The sequence below is a fragment of the Siphateles boraxobius genome, unplaced genomic scaffold, assembly GCF_051911475.1.
Source record: "Siphateles boraxobius isolate OS27281-9 unplaced genomic scaffold, OSU_SipBor_1 8, whole genome shotgun sequence".
In the NCBI taxonomy this organism is placed as follows: Eukaryota; Metazoa; Chordata; class Actinopteri; order Cypriniformes; family Leuciscidae; genus Siphateles; species Siphateles boraxobius.
In genome coordinates this window covers 24,148,759-24,168,226 of record NW_027509208.1, presented here as the reverse complement: position 1 = coordinate 24,168,226, position 19,468 = coordinate 24,148,759, and the positions used below count along the sequence as shown (strand labels likewise).

General features: G+C 39.1%; 3 protein-coding genes across 12 annotated transcripts in view; 2 read left to right on the top strand and 1 right to left on the bottom strand.

Annotated features, from left to right (window-relative positions):
- arid1b (AT-rich interactive domain 1B) overlaps positions 1 to 5,511 on the top strand; it is an 88,276-nt gene extending 82,765 nt beyond the window's left edge. For all 9 annotated transcript variants that reach the window (XM_077220427.1, XM_077220433.1, XM_077220429.1 and 6 more), the window contains 5 exons: positions 87 to 206; positions 291 to 369; positions 983 to 1,742; positions 1,830 to 1,960; positions 2,131 to 5,511. In XM_077220427.1, coding sequence (XP_077076542.1) covers positions 87 to 206; positions 291 to 369; positions 983 to 1,742; positions 1,830 to 1,960; positions 2,131 to 3,891 — 2,851 coding nt within the window. In that variant the 3' untranslated portion in view covers positions 3,892 to 5,511. The remainder of the gene's footprint in view (positions 1 to 86; positions 207 to 290; positions 370 to 982; positions 1,743 to 1,829; positions 1,961 to 2,130) is intronic.
- A 2-nt stretch (positions 5,512 to 5,513) lies between these two features.
- On the bottom strand, positions 5,514 to 11,645 carry tmem242 (transmembrane protein 242). Its single transcript, XM_077220459.1, has 4 exons — positions 11,543 to 11,645; positions 10,156 to 10,256; positions 6,598 to 6,735; positions 5,514 to 6,489 (listed from the first exon to the last, which is right to left on the bottom strand). The coding sequence occupies exons 1-4, from the start codon at positions 11,616 to 11,618 to the stop codon at positions 6,382 to 6,384; spliced, it is 423 nt and encodes a 140-aa protein (XP_077076574.1). The 5' UTR covers positions 11,619 to 11,645; the 3' UTR covers positions 5,514 to 6,381.
- A 414-nt stretch (positions 11,646 to 12,059) lies between these two features.
- The window catches only part of zdhhc14 (zDHHC palmitoyltransferase 14), a 45,926-nt gene continuing 38,517 nt past the window's right edge, over positions 12,060 to 19,468 (top strand). For both annotated transcript variants that reach the window (XM_077220452.1, XM_077220451.1), the window contains exon 1: positions 12,060 to 13,386. In XM_077220452.1, coding sequence (XP_077076567.1) covers positions 13,133 to 13,386 — 254 coding nt within the window. In that variant the 5' untranslated portion in view covers positions 12,060 to 13,132. The remainder of the gene's footprint in view (positions 13,387 to 19,468) is intronic.

Genomic DNA, 19,468 nt, shown 5'->3' with positions numbered 1-19,468 from the left:
ACCTTGGTGTCAGTTCATTAACTGCATAAAAACAATGCAAACATCAAAATCAGTATGCCAACTTTATTTAATGTTTATGTTCACAGGCCAGACCATGTCATTGGACAAGACGGGGGAATTGCCCCCCCTGGAAACCAGAACAACATGGTACCTTCCAACAGTGATCCCAGCATGTTCTCTGGCAGTAGATATCCCTCTCATCAGAGGTAAGAAGTGGCTGTTGTTGACTAGTTTATATGAATGCATATGGTGTATAGAGCTGTAGTTTATTATTATATGTTTTACTGTAGACATGGACATGACGGCTATGGGCAGCAGTACCCTCACAGCATGCCATATGGTGCACATGGGATTTACCCCCAACAGCAGGTCAGCCATCAAATGTGATCAGAATTGATCCCTCTTTAATGCTGAGAGTTAGAGAGAGTTTGTGATCATTCTTTATGATTTTTCATTTCATTGTGGTTTGAGGTGGGACAAAAATATCGATAGGGAAATATATCGTTGTCCTTCTCCGTGCTATAAGAGAATTGATATGCTGGTGCCAAATATTTATATTGTCATTGATAAAATAAGGCGCTCCAAATAAATTTCCCTGCTCCCAGCGTTGCTACTTCATGGCTCCTCGAGGTGGCACTCAACACATGAATGAGGGAAACTAGAACATAAGTTAACTAGCCGGACAGCAGTGAGTAAAATAATAGATGCTCCAGCCACGTTCAAGTCCAAAGTCTGGAAAACCTTCACTTAACCTTTTCACTTGCATTTTGTTTTCATAGTTAGACAGATTTCGTGATGTATCATTATAGGATTGTCTAGCAATATATATTGATTATCGCAGAATTGCTGCATTATGATATTATCGGTATTGTGAGCAATGTATCATATCTTGAGGTACCCTGTGATTCCCACCCCTAAATGTGGTAATTATTTATGCTATATTAATACTTTATTTTGAAACTTTTTTTATTGGCTGTTCCAGGGTTATAAGCGGCCTGGGGAAGGGATGTATGGCCCTCCACCTAAGCGGCATGAGAGTGAAGTCTATGGTATGCAGTACGGGGGCCAGCAGCCTGACATGTATAACCAATATGGTTACCCAGAACGTAGGCCAATGCAAAGCCCGTTCCCTTATCCATATGGACGTGATCGCATGCAGCCAGGTGGACAGGGACCTCCTCAGCATAGCATGATGAGTGGTGGACCACCCCCATCCTCTAACTCCAGCGGTGGGCATCAGGGGAACATGTGGCACACCAGGCACGACATGAGCTATCCTTACCCTGGCCGGCAGGGTCATGGGGCCCCCTATCCCTCCATGAGCCGTGGAGACGATCCAGAAGTCAGGGCTAGTCAGGACAGTCAGTGGCCTGGTCAGCGTCAATCACCATACCCACCACACTCTTCATCCGCTTCCAGCTCCATGCCCCCCATGGTTAGCCGACAGCCATCTTCCTCCTACCAATCTCCTCCAGCAATGCCAAACCACATATCTCGTGTCCCAAGCCCTGCACCATTCCCTCGGTCTGTGGGTGGCTCTATGTCACCCAATAAGGCTCACATGATGGCCTCTATGAAGCAGATGCAAAAGCCGGGTGGCCCAGGGTCCATGCCAAGTTCTCAAAGTGGTGGTATTCCTGGGCAAGGCTTCCCAACAATCCATCGGGATTACCCATTGGACTCTGTGGAGGCCACACAGCCCCAGCTTAAACCCCGCCGAAGATTAACTTCCAAAGACATTGGTATGAAACCCTTTTCCAGTGATAATATTTTTTATTTAATAGGCCTGGTTATGGCAAGGTTCTTAACAATGCTTGTAAATCTTGTAGGCACACCAGAGGCTTGGCGTGTGATGATGTCCCTGAAGTCTGGGTTGCTTGCAGAGAGTACATGGGCTCTAGATACTATAAACATATTGCTCTATGATGACAACACTGTGTCTTCCTTTGGCTTATCTCAGGTAAGTGTGGACCAGGCACTGTTGGGGTTTTAGGCTTAAAAGTTAAAAGGGTAGGAAATTATTGCAGAAGTCTGGTATCACTTTTTGCAATTTTGTGGTAATATTTAATAGCACTTTATAATAAATAATAGGCTATAATAATAGATTTTGTGTCTTTTGCTTTTTCCTAGATGCCCGGTTTCTTGGAGCTCATTGTTGAATATTTCAGAAGGTGCTTAATAGAGATCTTTGGGATCCTTGAGGAATACGAAGTTGGATCAGAGGGTCAGAAAACTCTCCTCGGCTCATGTTCAGAAGCTAGAGAAAAAGAGCAACCTTCCAATCAAGACCTAAAAAGCCAATCCCTTACAGAACAAGTGGAGAAGCAATTAGATACGGAGCCTGAGAAACCTCAGCCCAGCAGCTCGGCAGCACTCATAATAGAGAAAAAGGAAGAGTTGGCAGAGGGTAAGGCTGATGAAGAAGAGAACAAAATTGGTACAGAGCCATGTCCTCCAGTGGAGCCCAGACCCAAGCAAGCCAGTAAGTTTGACAAGCTCCCAGTGAAAGTTGAGGAGAGAGAGGCTGTGGCTGATTCAGTGGAGGATCGATCAGAGCTGCTAGGCCTGGCCGGGGAGTTCACCAGTGGTCTGCTACATTGGAAAGCAGGCGGAGGGGACTCCACTGGCCACATCCAGACCCATTTAGAGAGTCGTGGGGAAGAGGAAGAACAGAAGTCCTCACAGAATCAGGAAGTTGTGCAGGCACTTGGAAAAGAAACGGTTGAAGAGGAGCCCAGTAGGAAAGAGGAACTGAAAAGAGAACTTCCAGGCCCTTCAGAGGAAAACTTGACAGCCACTGTAGATGACATGCTAAGTTCTCGTCCAGGGCTGCTATCAGGAGGTAAAACTCAGACATTCCTCTTCCGCAACAGAGAGAACAACAGCAGCATTACTTTGCTGGAGGATGAGCCCCGATGCTGGGATGAAGCCCCTCTTTCAGTAGCCGAGGGCTGGCAAGATGAGTTGGCCAAGCGCTGCATCTGTGTGTCCAATATCATTCGTGGACTCTCCTTTGTCCCTGGCAATGACGGCGAAATGGCTCGGCACCCAGGTTTAGTGCTCATTCTTGGAAAACTAGTGCTTCTGCACCATGAGCACCCTAAAAGAAAAAGGATGGTGCCTACCTACCAGAGAGAGGAAGAGCGAGGTCTGGCTTGCAGCAAGGATGAATGGTGGTGGGACTGCCTTGGTGCTTTGCGTGAGAACACCTTGGTCACCCTTGCCAACATTTCAGGACAGCTAGACCTGTCTATTTATCCAGAAAGTATCTGCCTTCCCATTCTGGATGGGCTGCTCCACTGGATGGTGTGCCCTTCAGCAGAGGCCCAGGACCCCTTTTGCACGGCAAACGGCTTCTCCTCGCTTACGCCGCAGAGGCTTGTGCTGGAGTGTCTGTGCAAACTGAGCATCCAAGACTCTAATGTTGACCTTCTGCTGGCCACTCCTCCTTTTAGCAGACAGGAGCGCCTCTTCGCCACGTTAGTGCGGCATGTCGGTGAGCGAAAGAGTCAGGTGTGCCGCGAGATGGCCGTAGCTGTTCTCTCCAATCTTGCACAGGGTGACCCGACAGCTGCCCGAGCCGTAGCCCTGCAGAAGGGCAGCGTGGGAGCCTTGATAGGCTTCCTAGAGGACAGTGTTTCCATGGCACAGTATCAGCAGAGCTCTCACAGTCTCTTGCACATGGGACACTCCACCCATCCTGAGCCGCCCAGCATCAACATGATGTGCCGAGCCGCCAAAGCCCTGCTGGCCATGGCCCAAGTGGAGGAGAACAGGCCCGAGTTTGTGCTCTTCGAGAGCAGGCTTCTTGATATCTCCCTGTCCTCCGTGCTGAACTCTGGCGTGGCGGCCATCCTGTGTGAGGTACTGTTTAAGCTTGGCCGCTCGTGACACGCACAAAGGAGCCTAGAGTGCCATCATGGGAACACGCGGCTGAGCTGAGCCACAGAGATCACACACAACTGTTGGTGTTATATTTTTATTTAAGGAAAAGAACACAAACAAAAATTGTTTTTACATACAAATGAATATATAGAGAATATATATAGCTCCCTGCCCCATTTCCCAGTTTTCATTTTGGATTTTTAAATGATTTTAATACAGATATTTAATACTTGGTCTTTTTGTTTTTTCTATTCTTTTTTTATTTGTTTTGTTTCGTTTCATCTGTGTATTTTCTTTCATTTGTTTTAACCAAAGTTGGCATCTGATACACGTTTTTAGAGTATTTTGCTCTCAGAATGTTTTTAATTGTTTTGATGCAGTGTTTTGTTTGTTTTCTTGTGGGACTTTGTTTATTCGGGGAATGCAGATTTATTTAAATTGTGAGACATGTTGTAGATAGAACTTCTCTTGCAAAGTGTTGCGATAAAAGAAAAAGAAAAACAAACAAAAAAACACTGATTTTAAGACTTACATGTATACAGCTCTGAAAAAAGCATTGTGCAATAGATTTAGCTGGCTCAGAGGGGAGACAATGAAATGTGAATGACCACAGGCAATGTTCTGATCTGACCACCAGTGTTGCACTGTTTCACCACACCAGTATCTGAGGGTCAAGCGAGTGTTGGTTTCTAATCTGACTTGCTTCAATATAAGTGCAGCCGCAGAGGGTCCCCTCTCTGACGGCAAACTCAAAAGTGCTTTGGTTACCCCTCTTCTCTATACTATATCCACGGGTCAATTTGTATATAGGAACTGTACATTAAATGGGCCCCCTTTCACATTTTTGTTTCCTCCAAGAGATGTGGTACTATACAAAGTGAGTAGTTAATGCTACATGCTATTGACATTTGCAAATTAATATTAAGTCATTGTTTTCAGGTGAGGATAGTCTTCAAACATGTAAGGGGCCGTTCACACAGGGTGAGTTCTTGCATTCGACCTGCACTATGTTTTTAATTGTTGCTCATATGTGCACATCATGCCAAACAGACATATTTGGTCATTGTGCTGCACCTTGCTTTTTTTGGTGTCTTTAAAACCCAAGGTCAAGTTGAAAATAGTATTTCGAAACGGTGCACAGTAGATCAATGTCGGTTTTACAACAGTGGACCAGTCAGATGAATTTGGGTGCTGGAAAAGCATCTCCAGTGAATCCAGGCATGTACATTAGCAATTGTGTATGGGATTTAATGCGCCTGTAAACCCACTTGTTCACTTCAGTTTTTAATTCAAGAATGTATTCTGTGTGAACGCCCCCAAAGACTTTCCTGTATGTCCTATAATGAAGTGCTGTGTGACAAGAGATAGCAATGGCTCCCTCTAATGGCCTTAGATTTTTTTGAAATTACAGGCTAACTGAAAGAGGTCTGATGGCATAAATGTAATTCAATGTGAAAGTTACCCCAAAATGACTTAATGATTTTAACAAAACATATGTACAACTCTTTATGTAAGCTCTTTTTGCTCCATATGATTTGATGACCATTGTTTATTCAGTATAAAGTCTTTATACATGTTCCACATGTTAAAAGTAAATGTACATGAAATTTGGTCGAGCACTGTGAACCTTGTTCTTCAGTGTTGTTTTTATTTTTTTCGTGTCACAGAAAGGCCAAAAAAGTCACAAGAATGTGCATCATCAATATTGTAATATTTAAGAAGCAAAAAACGTAATTCACTGGCAATTAAGGTTGATGGGTAAAATTTTGGCCGGTCTACCCACCCAGTGCTCAATGCTGCATTTGTCTCGTCCACATTTTAACCAGATTACATGCCCTAAAAAAAGCACAAACACTCTTACATTGGCCTACTCTAAGGGAGGGATGTTTTTTAGCTCCTCTTTAGTTGCTGCAGGGCACATGTTTTTGTCCTTTGCGTCTCTTTTCTAGGAAAATGCTTTTTTACAGACAGCCCGGAAACATCTTTAAAAGACTATTAAGAGATGCTTTTATTAGACCTTGCAATCACATGACCCCAATTTAACACAATAGCTGCTTTAATTCGATACGTTAAATGTATAAACACCACCAGCCAAAGGGCAGTAATGTTATTTGCAAGGACCACACAAATGCTCCAAAAGTATGGTTACCAAAAAAAAAAGGCCAATGTTTTTAGTTGGACTGCAAAGAATTGATCTCACAGATGTGAATTAAATAACTCATAATTGAGATTGCAGTATGTACAGTACAAAAATAATACTGCCAAATCTTCTGGCTCAGGTCTTGTTAAAATCCAGTGTGGTACAATAAATGAACGCAAACACAAGCACGCCGAGTCCTTCAGGCCTTCACAGAGCCGTTCTCCAGTTGCTGGGTCAAAAATGTCTGATTGAACTGACCCGTTGCCTCACACTTGACCAGGACTGACCATCAGATAAATGGTATTTCCAGACAGTCAGTTAAGGCTGCGTTCTTGATAATAAATTGCAATTTCTAATCATTTTGACTTGAAGATGGAATTCCAGTCAAATGGAGCAGAATTCGACTCTTCATTTTTGGGGATAGCGGGGAAAATGGATTGCATTTTCTGGCGAAAATCCTTCAGCTGCAATAGAGGAATGATATTCATCAAGCAAAGGTTGCAGATTATAGCGGGAAATCAATGAAAGTGGGCACATGGCATTTAAAGCCATCACTTTTATCAGGTACATACACTGTGGACACCCAGGGCCTTCCAAATGGTGAGGCTGAGGAGGCCGACTCCACACCAGGCGTAAAGTGAACCCCATCCCAGCGCCCGCAGCGCTAGCGACGCTCCGCTCTCCGGCACCGCAGCAGTTCCCACAACACCCTGAGCACATCGAGAGCAAAAGAGTCGCATTTTTGGCAGGGATCTGTTCTCACATTGTACTCAACTATTTTGTTCAGTATGCTTTACACAATTTATCGAAATATCTCAAATTTGCATATCACAACGTCTTTAGATAACTGCATAAAAGTTTTAGGTTGATGCTGAGATTAGACTGTTACATACTTACAATGTTTATATGTGAATAAAAGCCTAAATTCAGTCTGTTCATCATATAAAGCGATCGTGTCTCTTCAGAAAGTTTAGACTACTCAAATAATATGAATTTGTTTTATGGTCTTTTTGAAGCATCAAAGTGGTAGTTGCGTAGCTGTAAATGGAGGGATAGAAAGCTCTCAGATTTCATTAAAAACTTAATTGAGTGATTAATGACAGAATTTTCATTTATGGTTAAACTATCCCATTAAGGTTATTGAATGCAGTAAATGAAGTACTCATGATGGCAGATTATATGGCCAAATACACACTAAAAGAATCAAAATATTCTTGGTGAGTATTCACATCAACACATTCAGTTACGTCTTAAGTGGACTAAACAGTTGAGAAAGAAAGTGCACGTGTAACAATATAATAGTTAAAGTGACAGTAGCCTAATAAACCTGCTTCCATCTGTGTGCCTTGTTAATTAAAAGAAAGAAAATCACTCTCAGCTGAATAACTTTAACTTCTTTAATAAGAATTAGTATACATTTAATTCATATAGTGAAGACTAAGCAGTACTTTATTTTTACATGATTGTCCAATTTTTGTTAAATTAACCTAATGTAGGCCTACCTGGATTACACTGATGTTTAAATGACACCTGCGTTTTATGTAATGCTACAGTAAAACACTGATGTTCACTTTCAGAAGTTGTAAGGGTTCCGCCTTCTCACAAAAAAGAATGTGAAACATGCATGTTGATTATATTAAAGCATTATCATATTGCATATCTAATATAGCATTATTTAATGTTTTCTCGTATTTTTCGTCAATATTGCGCAGCCCTAGTATGCTACCACAAGTAAAACCGTTCAATTGTAATCTGATTCATTATGAATGAAACAGGAAAAAGTAATAAGGACCTCGATTTTATCTATCAGGCAATAATTGGATCATGGAAATTGAGCGTTAATTAATTCATAACGACATCCGAAAGTCATTTTAGAGGAAGAACCCGCTGCTGAGTTTTGGTAAACACTTTCTTAGGAATAGCAGACACTGATTGATTTTTCACAACCAAACCAGTATTAAAACGTGCAAAATAGGGTCAATTTTGACTTTCAGCACTGAGCTTCACCAAACCCCATTTTGTCTCAGATTTTAGAAGCGTTCAAGAGTGAAAAGCCTCAAAGACAACTACAACCGCTCTAATATTTCTCCACAGTATAAGAGCTTTTGGGAGTTGATGGTCACAGCAAGCAACAGACTGGTGGTGATTGAAGCATCTTTAGCTATTTTTAGCTATCTACCAACCGAGATGGGGAGTTGTTTCAAAAAGTAAGTTGTTATATTTTGACAAAATATTACAAAGACATTTTAGACATGCATTTATGAAGTGCATAAGATCAGGTACATATTTTAAGAAATTAAATGGGGTTAATTATGATTTCATGTTGACTACAGAAGTCTCAAAAACGAAACAGATGTTTCAGACAGTCACCGTTAACAACATTAACTGCTTTAATGTAATTTAGTCTTTTTACTGCTCTACATATTAAATTAGATGTTATTAGAGCTTTGCATGTTGCAGCCATCGAGGAATGCACTTTACCACTGACAACATGCAGTCGTATTTTACCGTTTTTAATAATACAAATTTTATTCAAATTTGACAGATAAAGAAACGGATAAAATCCTTATAACCTTTTTAACTTATTTTTATTGAAATTATTCTTATTTTTTTAACTTTTTTTTCACTTCCTGAAGAAAATGAGTAGTACAATGATATGGTGCTGCTGCTATATATATATATATATATATATGAATGAGACCTTTCAAAAGTAATACCACATTTATCCTCAACAAGCTGCATATTTTGATATTTCATCCATGTTGACACTGCCCTGGAACCAGAGCTATATAGCAGGACATAACAGATCTAGTCAAGTGATCTGTCATTAATGGAACTGGACAAGACATATGATCCGTCTCCTCACCGCCCTTATATTGGATTTAGCCAATTAAAAAACTTTTTTTTGCAAAACGCGCGCGTTTACTGATGTGGGATAATGGGCTTAAAATAGGAATGCAAAAAGCAGAAAAAAAGAGTCTGTTCATTTCTCTGTGTATGTTCAAAACAAGTGATAAAACAGAATCGATGTCAGCATTTACGCAATGTCTAATTGTGTTAAGTTAACCGACGTGAGCCTGGCATGCTCGACTGATTCCAGGAATAAACAGAGCACAAAACAGCTTTCAAAGAACTGGATCATACTGGAAACAGAGGAGCACCCTGATGGCACATTTTCTAATTATTTTAGTATGACTGAATATAACACAATATTAAATGGGTCTCAACAATTTGGCCAAAAACCCAATCGTGATTATTTTGAACCATACTGTGATTGATTTATGAAATATGGATATTGTAATTTGAACTGAGATATGATTAGCATCTCATGATTTGCTCACTCTGCTGAACTAAGATCTCGGTTTTCTTTGCATTCACATTGAATCTGCACTTAAAAGTGAATTTTGGTCTTAATTGTGACAGGCTCAAGTATAATATTATTGTTAAAAGTATTTTAATAACAAGAATATATACATATATATATATACATACGTTTTATTATGACAGGGTCACTTTTCATTTTTGTTGGCACACCGTCGAGTAAAATATTATAGTTGTTGTTAATAATTATAACAATAATAGGAATTTTTATTCCACTCAATTATGACAGGGTCCTTTATCATTTACACTTATGTTGGAACACTGTTGAGTTGAATATTATAGTTGATGTTGTTGTTAACAACAATAATAACATGATTAATAATAATAATAGGATTTTTTATTCCACCTAATTATGACATAATTATGAACAATGTTTAGTTGAATTATAGTTGTTGTTATGGTTAAGAACAATATTATTAATAACAACAATAATATGATTAATAATAATAATAATAGAGTTTTTATTCCACTTAATTATGACAGGGTCATTTTTTATTTACACCTTTTTGGAACATGGTTACATTAAAATATTGCTGATACTAATAATAACATGATAAATAATTATATGATTTTAAAAAATATATTTTTAATTATGGTCATTTTTCATTTACAAGCTTTTTTTGGAACACTTGAGTCAAACATTACTGTTGATAACAATAATAATAACATTTTACGAAAGAAATATATTTAATTAATATTTTTCCACTAATATGTCATTCTGGTGGTAAACTGAAGGAAAATCCCGATACCTTACTGAACCACTCCGGACTCCTCTTCTTAGCCATGGCCAGAGTGGAGCCGAAGCCTGCGATCACACCCGCTGTGCCGACGCTGGCCAGGAACACACCACCTGAACACAACACACTCAGATTAACACTACTGTATGTACGATAACGGGACAATAATATTCACCTCAACAATAACATAATAGCCATTGGATTTAAAACAGAAGGGACCATGATGTAATAAAGCATGTGGACTGAGAGCAGCCAGACTCGTACGTTCATCTTCTACAGACAACATGACAAACACACAGAGCCGACAACTGCAGGCTTCCAGACAGAAACTGATTTTTAGTGATATCGTACTGTAAATAAAGAGTTTTGAGGTTGTTAATCAATGGTATATGCTTCTGTGATCTACTATTCATTTTAAGAAAACCATATTTAATTGCTGAATGATGAACTACATAACCATAATCCTGACGAGATGATCGACATCATCCACTGGTGTCCTATTCTCAAACTACTCATTTGTAAATATCAGAATATTTATTAACACAACTTAACCAAACATTTGAGTAAAAAAGCACTGGAAATGAAATTTGTTCAAATGTGCCATAATTTAGAAATATGTAGGAATTTAATAATTTCTTAAGACTTAAATGCAGTTTTTTATGGTCATAAAAATGCCTCTGAATTTGATAACTATTTGATAAAATGTTAAATTGTGTTAATTAAATATTAATTTAATGTGCCAAATCCACCTAAATATGTTTGCATTTACATCAAAGAACGCAAAATTTAATTTACATCTCTGAAAAAGATTGATAAAAATATTTAATAAAATTATTGCTTAATTTTGGTCATCAATCCTGTAGTTTGTAACATTTATTCGGACATTCAAATCAACGGTTCAGCTCGAAACAGACGGTTCTCAGTTCAATGAGTTGTAGACTCAAGAATCGCTCGGACCGATTCAGTTTGATTCGTGAACGAACCGTTAGGACATGGCTCACCCAGGCAACTTATTTGTTTCTGTGTATCTTTTTTGTTTTGTTTTCCATGTTTACCTCTATTCCTTTAATGGATTGTAAGAAAGAAAAAGAAACATGGCTCCTTAACCAGTTCACTGAAAAGAATCGACTCAAATAAAGATTTTTTCACGAATCCTCACTACATGCGAATCAACAGCGCCACAAATGTAGAATGTAGCGAAAATATGTACCATACCGTCGTCATACATCATACGACATGTAGCATGTATATCTAATATTTTTGATTTAATATTATGTGACTTATCAGACTAGGATAAGTTAACCAAATTGCTGCTTCATGAGTGACGTCAACGAATAATTCATAAAGCGTGTGCGTGTTCATAACAATGCTCGCATATGCTATCAGAAATACATCAAACCTTTAATCAGTTGTGATTTGTCGTCTTCAAGAGTGTCATTGACTGTCCCGCTCGCGCTCCCCTGCTGCACTGACATCTTGAACGGGTGCGACTCACAGACGAGTCCGGTCACTCCGGTGGAAACACGTCAGGCGGAACCTTTCACATTACAGCGACTAGCATTAAAAAGTGGATTTTATTTTTATTTACAGCATTTCACTGGACTAAAATGTCGTTAAAGGCGCGCCCACTGTTACATTCTGACTATTCATTGAAATAATAATAAAATCAATATAAAGGCAGGGTAACAATAATGCTGCAGAAGTTTATGAGTGATCAACGGTTGTGTTGTGCTGATGTATACAGTTGTGTGTGTGTGTGTGTGTGTGTGTGTATATATATATATATATATATATATATATATATATATATATACACACACACACACACACACATATATATATATAAATAAATTATCAAAATAGAACGTAATGTTATGGAACTAGATGTGTCTTTGAGAGGAAGACTGAGATTCTGCGAATCAGATCGGCTGTGTTTCAAAACTGAGTGAGATGCCTACCTAGACAGCATTGGGGCATCGCGGACAGAGAGCTGTCTAGTAATGTCTTGCTTTTTTACATAGTTTTTATTGATGCTACAAGCTGGATACATTCGGAACCTGCATGATTGCAAAAAAAAGAACGAGGGGGAAATGCTGTAGGTATGTAGGGTTTTTTTTCACCCAGATATTTGTAGATTTAAGACACGTACTCAAAAATGCGGTTTTGAGACCTACCCACAAATATTGTCTATAAAAGCAGCTCACTTGGTTGTGAGCGAGTGCATGCGAATGTGCTGCCTACATAGACAGCACGTTATGATTTGAGCCGCGCCGCTGTTTATAGGGTCATCGTGTGCTGTGAGCTCATGCAGTTCACGCGGTGATCTACTTCATCCATATCCTGCGATAGTCTCTCTGTCTCTCCCTCCTTGAATCATTATGGATATAGATGATCAAACGCCCACCTTTGCTTGTTTGCTGGTGTAATATCCTGCGCGCGGCGGCAGAACTAGATATTTAGATGGCGTTCATGCAATAAAGACCCTCTCGCGAACGGGATTACGAGGACATAGGAAGGACGTTTTTCTGACGTTATTTTCCAAATCTTTTGAGTGGATTTAGAACCGCATCAAAGGAGTAACAATCTTTAACAACGCTACATTTCTGGGCATGATGTCCACATTCTTCTGTGTCCTGGAGCGCATCCTGTTGTGTTGAGGATAGACATCTGCAATGGAGTTATCCAAACAAACATGCGAACCAAACACTCGGATCTTATTTAATGCCCATCGTTTCGGATATAAAAATTAACATTTTTAATGTAATGAAATTAAATAATTGAAGATCATTAAAATATGGAGCTGAGAAAATGGTTCCTTGATTCCAGTCCCACGCTTTTCCTCGACTGGGTTGTTTAGGCTAATGCTTGCTTCATCAGATCAGAGATGTTTCTTCAAGACCCAGCTGTCTCGTTAGTTCCTTGAAGACATTTGAGTAACTGATACACTTGTGGTACTGCCTTAAAGTTTTGTTTTATTGCTGGTGTGTAAATGACAGGCAACATGCATCTTGGGGTTGAGGAGCCCATCCGTGAGTGCCAGTACAACCAGATCTGCACACACAACTCCTCACCCATGGACACCCCGCACACCAAGAAGAGGAAGAGCAAAAGGAAATGGCAGGTTTTTCCTGGCCGAAATAGGTTTTACTGCAACGGGCGGATCATGATGGCCAAGCAGACCGGGGTCTTCTACCTTACCATGGTTCTCATTTTGGTGACCAGTGGCCTCTTCTTTGCCTTTGAGTAAGTACTTTAACCCACTGGCGTTCTCATATCTTCTCTCTACCCCAGACGCTACCAAACTGTTTGTAGGCACGGACACTCTTAAAAATAAAGGTTTGTTATTGGCATGTATAGTTTCATAAGGAACCTTAAAGGGATAGTTCATCCAAAAATTCTGTCATTATTTACTCACCCTCATGTCCTCCCAAACCCTTAAGACTTTCGTTCTTCTTCTGAATACAAATGGAAATATTTTTGATGAAATCTGAGAGCTTTCTGTCCCTCCATTGACAGATATGTAACTACTACTTTGACGCTTCGAAAAGTTACACAAAAACTAATCCATATGAATTAAGCAGTTTATTCCACATTTTATGAAGAGAGACAATCGATTTATATGACAAACAGATTTAATTTAGGCTTTTATTCATGTATAAACATTGATCAGCGAACATAAACAGAAGCTCAACTGAAACTGCTTGACTTGCGAGAACAAACCTCTTGCTGAAGCTCAATCGTGCTGCGTAACACGAGAATGAACATCATTGGTTCTCACACATCAAGCAAACATGCTTGAGCTTTAGTTTACCACAACTGATGTGTGAGTTGATGAATGCTTATCTGTGAATAAAAGCCTATATTCAATCTGTTCATCATATAAAGCGATCGTGTCTCTTCAAAGAAATTTGGAGTAAACCACTCGATTCATATGGATTCGTTTTACAATGTCTTTATGAACTTTTTGAAGTGTCAAAGTGGTATTTATGACTGTGATTGGAGGGACAGAAAGCTCTCAAATTTCATCAAAAAGATCTTCATTGGTGTTCCAAAGATGAACGAAAGTCTTATGGGTTTGAAACGACATGAAGGTGAGTAATTAATGAAATGTATATCATTTTGGGGGAAACTATCCCTTTAAACAACCATAGAACCTTTTTAATGCACAAAAGGTTCTTCAAATGAAGTTCTTCACACTAAGAAAAGTGGTTAAAAACATTAAAGATTCTTTAATGGCCTTTTTTGAATCTTCCATAGTGTTCTTTGAAGGACCTCAGCGCAGTACGTATATACCATGGTATATGAATATGGAAATCACTCATGCTTGTGTTTGATGTGATCATTATGATTTTATTACCAAAAATTGGCAGTGCTTTCAAAACGTGAAGACTTCCATCCCACATTCATGGAAGTAGACATTATGTAAACAGATCGGTAGTATAGCCTAGTCCCTTCTGTTGTATTGTTCACCATTACTCTTGATGAAGTTAGTTCTGGTCTTCTTTATACCAGGCCATTTCAGCTGAATTGCATGTGGTCTGTGATCCTGAAGTGCAGCTGCACTCAAGCCAGTGCAGTAATTCACACATTTACAAGAGGTAAATATAGTGTAATTGAATTACTTCAGTCCACGTAACTTCCAACACACTGCAGGCTGTGAGGAACTCCTTGTGTGAAGTTTAACCAACCTAGAGTAGAAACTATTGACGTATGGCATTTGGATTTCTGACATTTCGGAAGATCTTTAGACAAGAGAGCCTTATCCTCAGAGTCTTTGGGGGAGTTTGTAGTTAAAAAACTATATCAGGTGGTATGAAAATGCATTTTTTTCTTGCACACTCAAAGCATGTTTGCCTGTAACCCTTGAACGGGTGTTAAAAACTCTGACAGTGGGATCTTGTGGATAAGAGATGTGTGAAGCAGAGATTTTCCAGTCCCATCCCCCACCTCTCAAACCCCATACATTCCATACCACAACTTCCAAAACATAGACGTGGTGCGGTCCTGTTTCCATGGCAACGGTTTCCCTTATCCCGATCTTTGTGTGCTTTTGGAGCAGCCCGTGTCTCCAAGGAAACAACAGGACGGCCCAGCCCACGGTTGTATTTTCTGTGCTTTAGGGTTAGTCCTATCATGATTTTTTGAAACGATTATAAAGTCATTGCGGATGTTTTTGTGAGCCATTGAACCCAGTTAGCTGTAGCTACAGATGAAAACGTTGGTAAAGGCAGTTGCTTTAGTCTGTTACGCAGTTCAAAGCAAGTCGTTTGCTCGTAAATCATTTTAAGCAGTTAATAATGGTTGTGTCATGGGCAGGAATAAAAACAGGAAATAGTATTCAGTCAGACTTGTTGACAACGGACAGGATGGATCGGTGTAAGCAGTAAAAATAACAAAAATTAAAGCAATACTCAGTTTAAAACCACCAGTTACGATTTATTGACAGTGTCCTTGACATTTTTACCACAGGAAATAACTTTGTGGGGCAAGACTTTCCAGCGTGTTTAGGAACAGAAATGTGCAGCTTGTATTTTTGTTAAAACGCATATTAAAGGAGCTGTATGTAAGAAATTAATTTCAATTAATCATAAAATGGCCCTGATATGTCACTAGACATTAAGAAATCATATTCAATTAAAATACTTATATCACTGACAACAATAGTCCGGCCAGGATATTGTCATTTAAAAAGTGAAGTTGCAGCCCTCAACTGATGTTGATGTTGTCATGTTGTGTTTTGGTCTGATGCGCCACCCTCCACCTATCTACCAATCACGAAGTCAGTAGTGTTGCGGCATCCGGATTGCCAGCTCTGCCAGTTACCACAGCTGCAGGCTACAAACGTGTCCGAATCAGATAAAAAATGTCTAACGTTGCGAAACAAAAAAATCTCGTTATGAATCCGAAATACTTTGTGACAAAGTCCGAAATAAAACAAGGATCTGAATAGGAGATGCCTTTGAAAGATGGAGACGGCTGAAAACGGAGAAGAATTTCTGGACTGGTAACTAAGATTCATCTATGTTTGGCTAACTTGTACTTGATGTAAATGGACATTTCAAATATTCATGACAGTCGAACAAAGTTATGCATGTTCGTGCAAAGTAACGTTACGTTAGCTCATATAGAGGAGGTGGGTCATCAAATTGAAAAGGTAAGGAATTGTTTGGGTAATAAAAACGGCGAGTCGTTATTACTATCATTAGCAATGCATTATCAGAGCTCGTTTCTCTGTCATTATGCTGAGACTCTAAGGAAAACAACATTAGTACGCCCATTACTGTTTATCATGCAAGTTCTACAGCCAAAAATAATAGAATGACATGTAATCTTTCACATCATATATTTTAGCGTTATGGACGTGTACTGCAGGGTAAGTTGAAAAATACAGCTGGTCGCTTTCACTAATAGCGTCAGCTAAATGAATTGCTGTATCTTTGATATCGGTTACAAACAGTGACAGAGGCACTTGTACTTACGTTAATGACAGATACCTACCGTTACAAGTTAGACTAACAGCTACTGTTCTAACAATGTACTGTCACATACGAGCGTACATCTTTACGATTATATTTGGCTAATTGCCATTAGTAAATTTTTGCGATATATAATTACTTTGCAAAACATCTCTCATTTGAAGCATAAACATAATTAACAGAAAAAGCTTCTTGTAGCAGCCTGTATACGTTCCCGCTGGATCCTGCAGCCTATCTGGCAACCTGGAGTCAGGGAGGAGGGGGAGGGGATACACCGCTCTAAGGTAATTTGAAAGTGATTGCAGTACCAGTTTTGGCCACATTCTTACATATGGCTCCTTTAATTCTTCAGTACAGAAATGTATTTTGACTACTTTATTTGCCAGATGAAAGTCTGGTTATTTGTGAACAACAATACTTTTGACTGGGCACAGTTTGCTGCTCCATGTAAACTGTACTTTCATGATCATGTTTACCAGCTTAACTTTGTCATGAAGTTTGACTTGTATAGCTGTGCATGGCTAAGCGATTTTATCAAACTAGCCTTATATGTGAACACATAGCTACACTACAGATCAAAAGTGTTTTGAAAGAAAATTTGGTTACACTTTACAATAAGGTCTCATTAGTTAATGTGTTAACTAACATGAACTAACCATGAGCAATACACTTGTTACAGCATTTATTAATCTTTGATAATGTTCGTTAATAAAAAAACATCAGCATGTTTGAATGATTTCTGAAGGATCATGTGAAAATGAAAACTATAAAATCTAACAGTCTAAATTTATGGTAACACTTTTAGTAAGGATTCATTAGTTAACATTAACTAAACTAATAATGAACAATACTTCTACAGCATTTATTAATCTTTGTTCATATTAATTTCAGCATTTGCTACATTATTAAAATCAAAAGTTGTATTTGTTTACATTAGTTAATACACTGTGAACTAACATTAACAAAGATTAATAAATAATATTGTAACTAATGTATTGTGCATGTTAGTCAATGCATTAACTAATGTTAAAAAATTAGACCTTGTTGTAAAGTGTTGCCAGATTTACTAAATGAAACCAGTTCATTTTACTCAAGTACTAATGAAAATAAGTACATTGTACTTGTAGAAGTTAAATCAGTACCTGATAAAAATGGAGCATAACTCAAACTAAAAGTTACAGATTTCATTTTCCCAGCATACTTTGTACTGTTAAAGGAGAGTTAATGCCTATTCCCAGACTAAAATGCATGTTTGAGCTGTTTTAACTAAAGGGGTCCTATTATGCTCTTTCAACTTTAGTTAGTGTGTAATGTTGCTGTTTGGGCATTAAAAAGATCTGCAAGGTTACAAAGCTAAAGTCCACTCCAAAGGAAGATATTTTATTTAACAGAATCCACTTTCCAAGAACTACAACAAACAGCTCATTTGGACTGTGATTTTTCTGGATCTTATGAAGTCACAATGTTACTAGTTTAAATAATCCCCGCCCAAGGTACACAGAAAGATGGAACGAGGCCTGGTTGAGCTGCATTAGAAGACAGCGTTGTCGTGATGTCAAAGAGACACTGTTTTTTTTTCCACACAAAGTTTCTTAAACTCATTTGTTTGACCTTCCTAATGCTGACAAATTTAGGGTGGTTAGTTTTATGGAGAACAGTTTGTTTTTTGTTGCTTTTGTAAGCTCTCATTTTTGTAAGGATGTTCACCGCTCCTTTGGAAAATGCACCATGGTTTTGTGTTCGATTACAGTTTGTATAACCATAGTTTTCCAACAAATATCACGATTAAATGGTGGATAATATCATATCTATAATGTATAATAAAATGACAAAAAAACATGCCACTCTTAAAACATCCTGTGAAATCCGTGCTTGCTAAGTCTGTGCTTGAAATCCGTTCTGCACGATCTTCTTGTTTGTTAACATTGTCAGGGTCTGAATTGGTTTGAAATAGTTTGAAATTGATGCCATCATTAATATTTACACTAGTGAAGAACTCACAGTTATGGAGGGGCGGGACATTTCCCAAACACGTGCTAGGCGGGGCCGAATACAACACATTTATTTCCTACTAAGTATAGGGTAAGTGTACCCATTAAGCCCACCAAAATCTAAGTCTAGGTATTTTTCATAATTTGTTAAAATGCAAGATTTATCTCTCATTTGAAAATGTATTAATTAGTTGATGTACATTTAGAATATAAAATGAAGATATTTTAGGAATAAAGTCAGAAGTCTGGCATGGGCTTAATTGGTACTTTGGCACAATTTAAGCCTGAATGTGTTTCAAATAAGCCCACATTATCATTGAATCACAAAATATAAAAATGAATTGATTTTAAAGAAGTAAAACATCAATATATGTATTCAGTGACAGGGAAGTATTAAAAAAATTCCTTTAGCTAATGTTTGATTAGAGCCCTGGGTGGGATGGGTAGGTGTTAGTGCCCAGTGGTCTGGAGCCTTAAGTCAGCTTGACTGGAGTCAAGCTGGAAGTTTGACCGGGTGTATCTCGGGAGCCAACCCGACTTGGGGCTCCATACTCTGGGCTTAGGGGGGGCTCCTAGTGGGCCCCCCACGCCGGGAGTCTGGAGCCTTAAGTCGGCTTGGCTCCCGAGTTATGCCTGGTCAAATGTGGAAGTTTGACCGGGTGTATCTCGGGAAGGAAGCCAAGTTGGGGCTCCATACTCTGGGGTTTCGGGGGGTATCCTAGTGCCCCCCCCCCCCCCACACTGGGAGTCTGGAGCCTTAGGTCGGCTTGACTCTGGAGTTATGCCCGGTGAAAGGTGGAAGTTTGACCGGGTGTATTTTGGGAAGGAAGCCAAGTTTGAGCTCCAGACTCTAGGGTT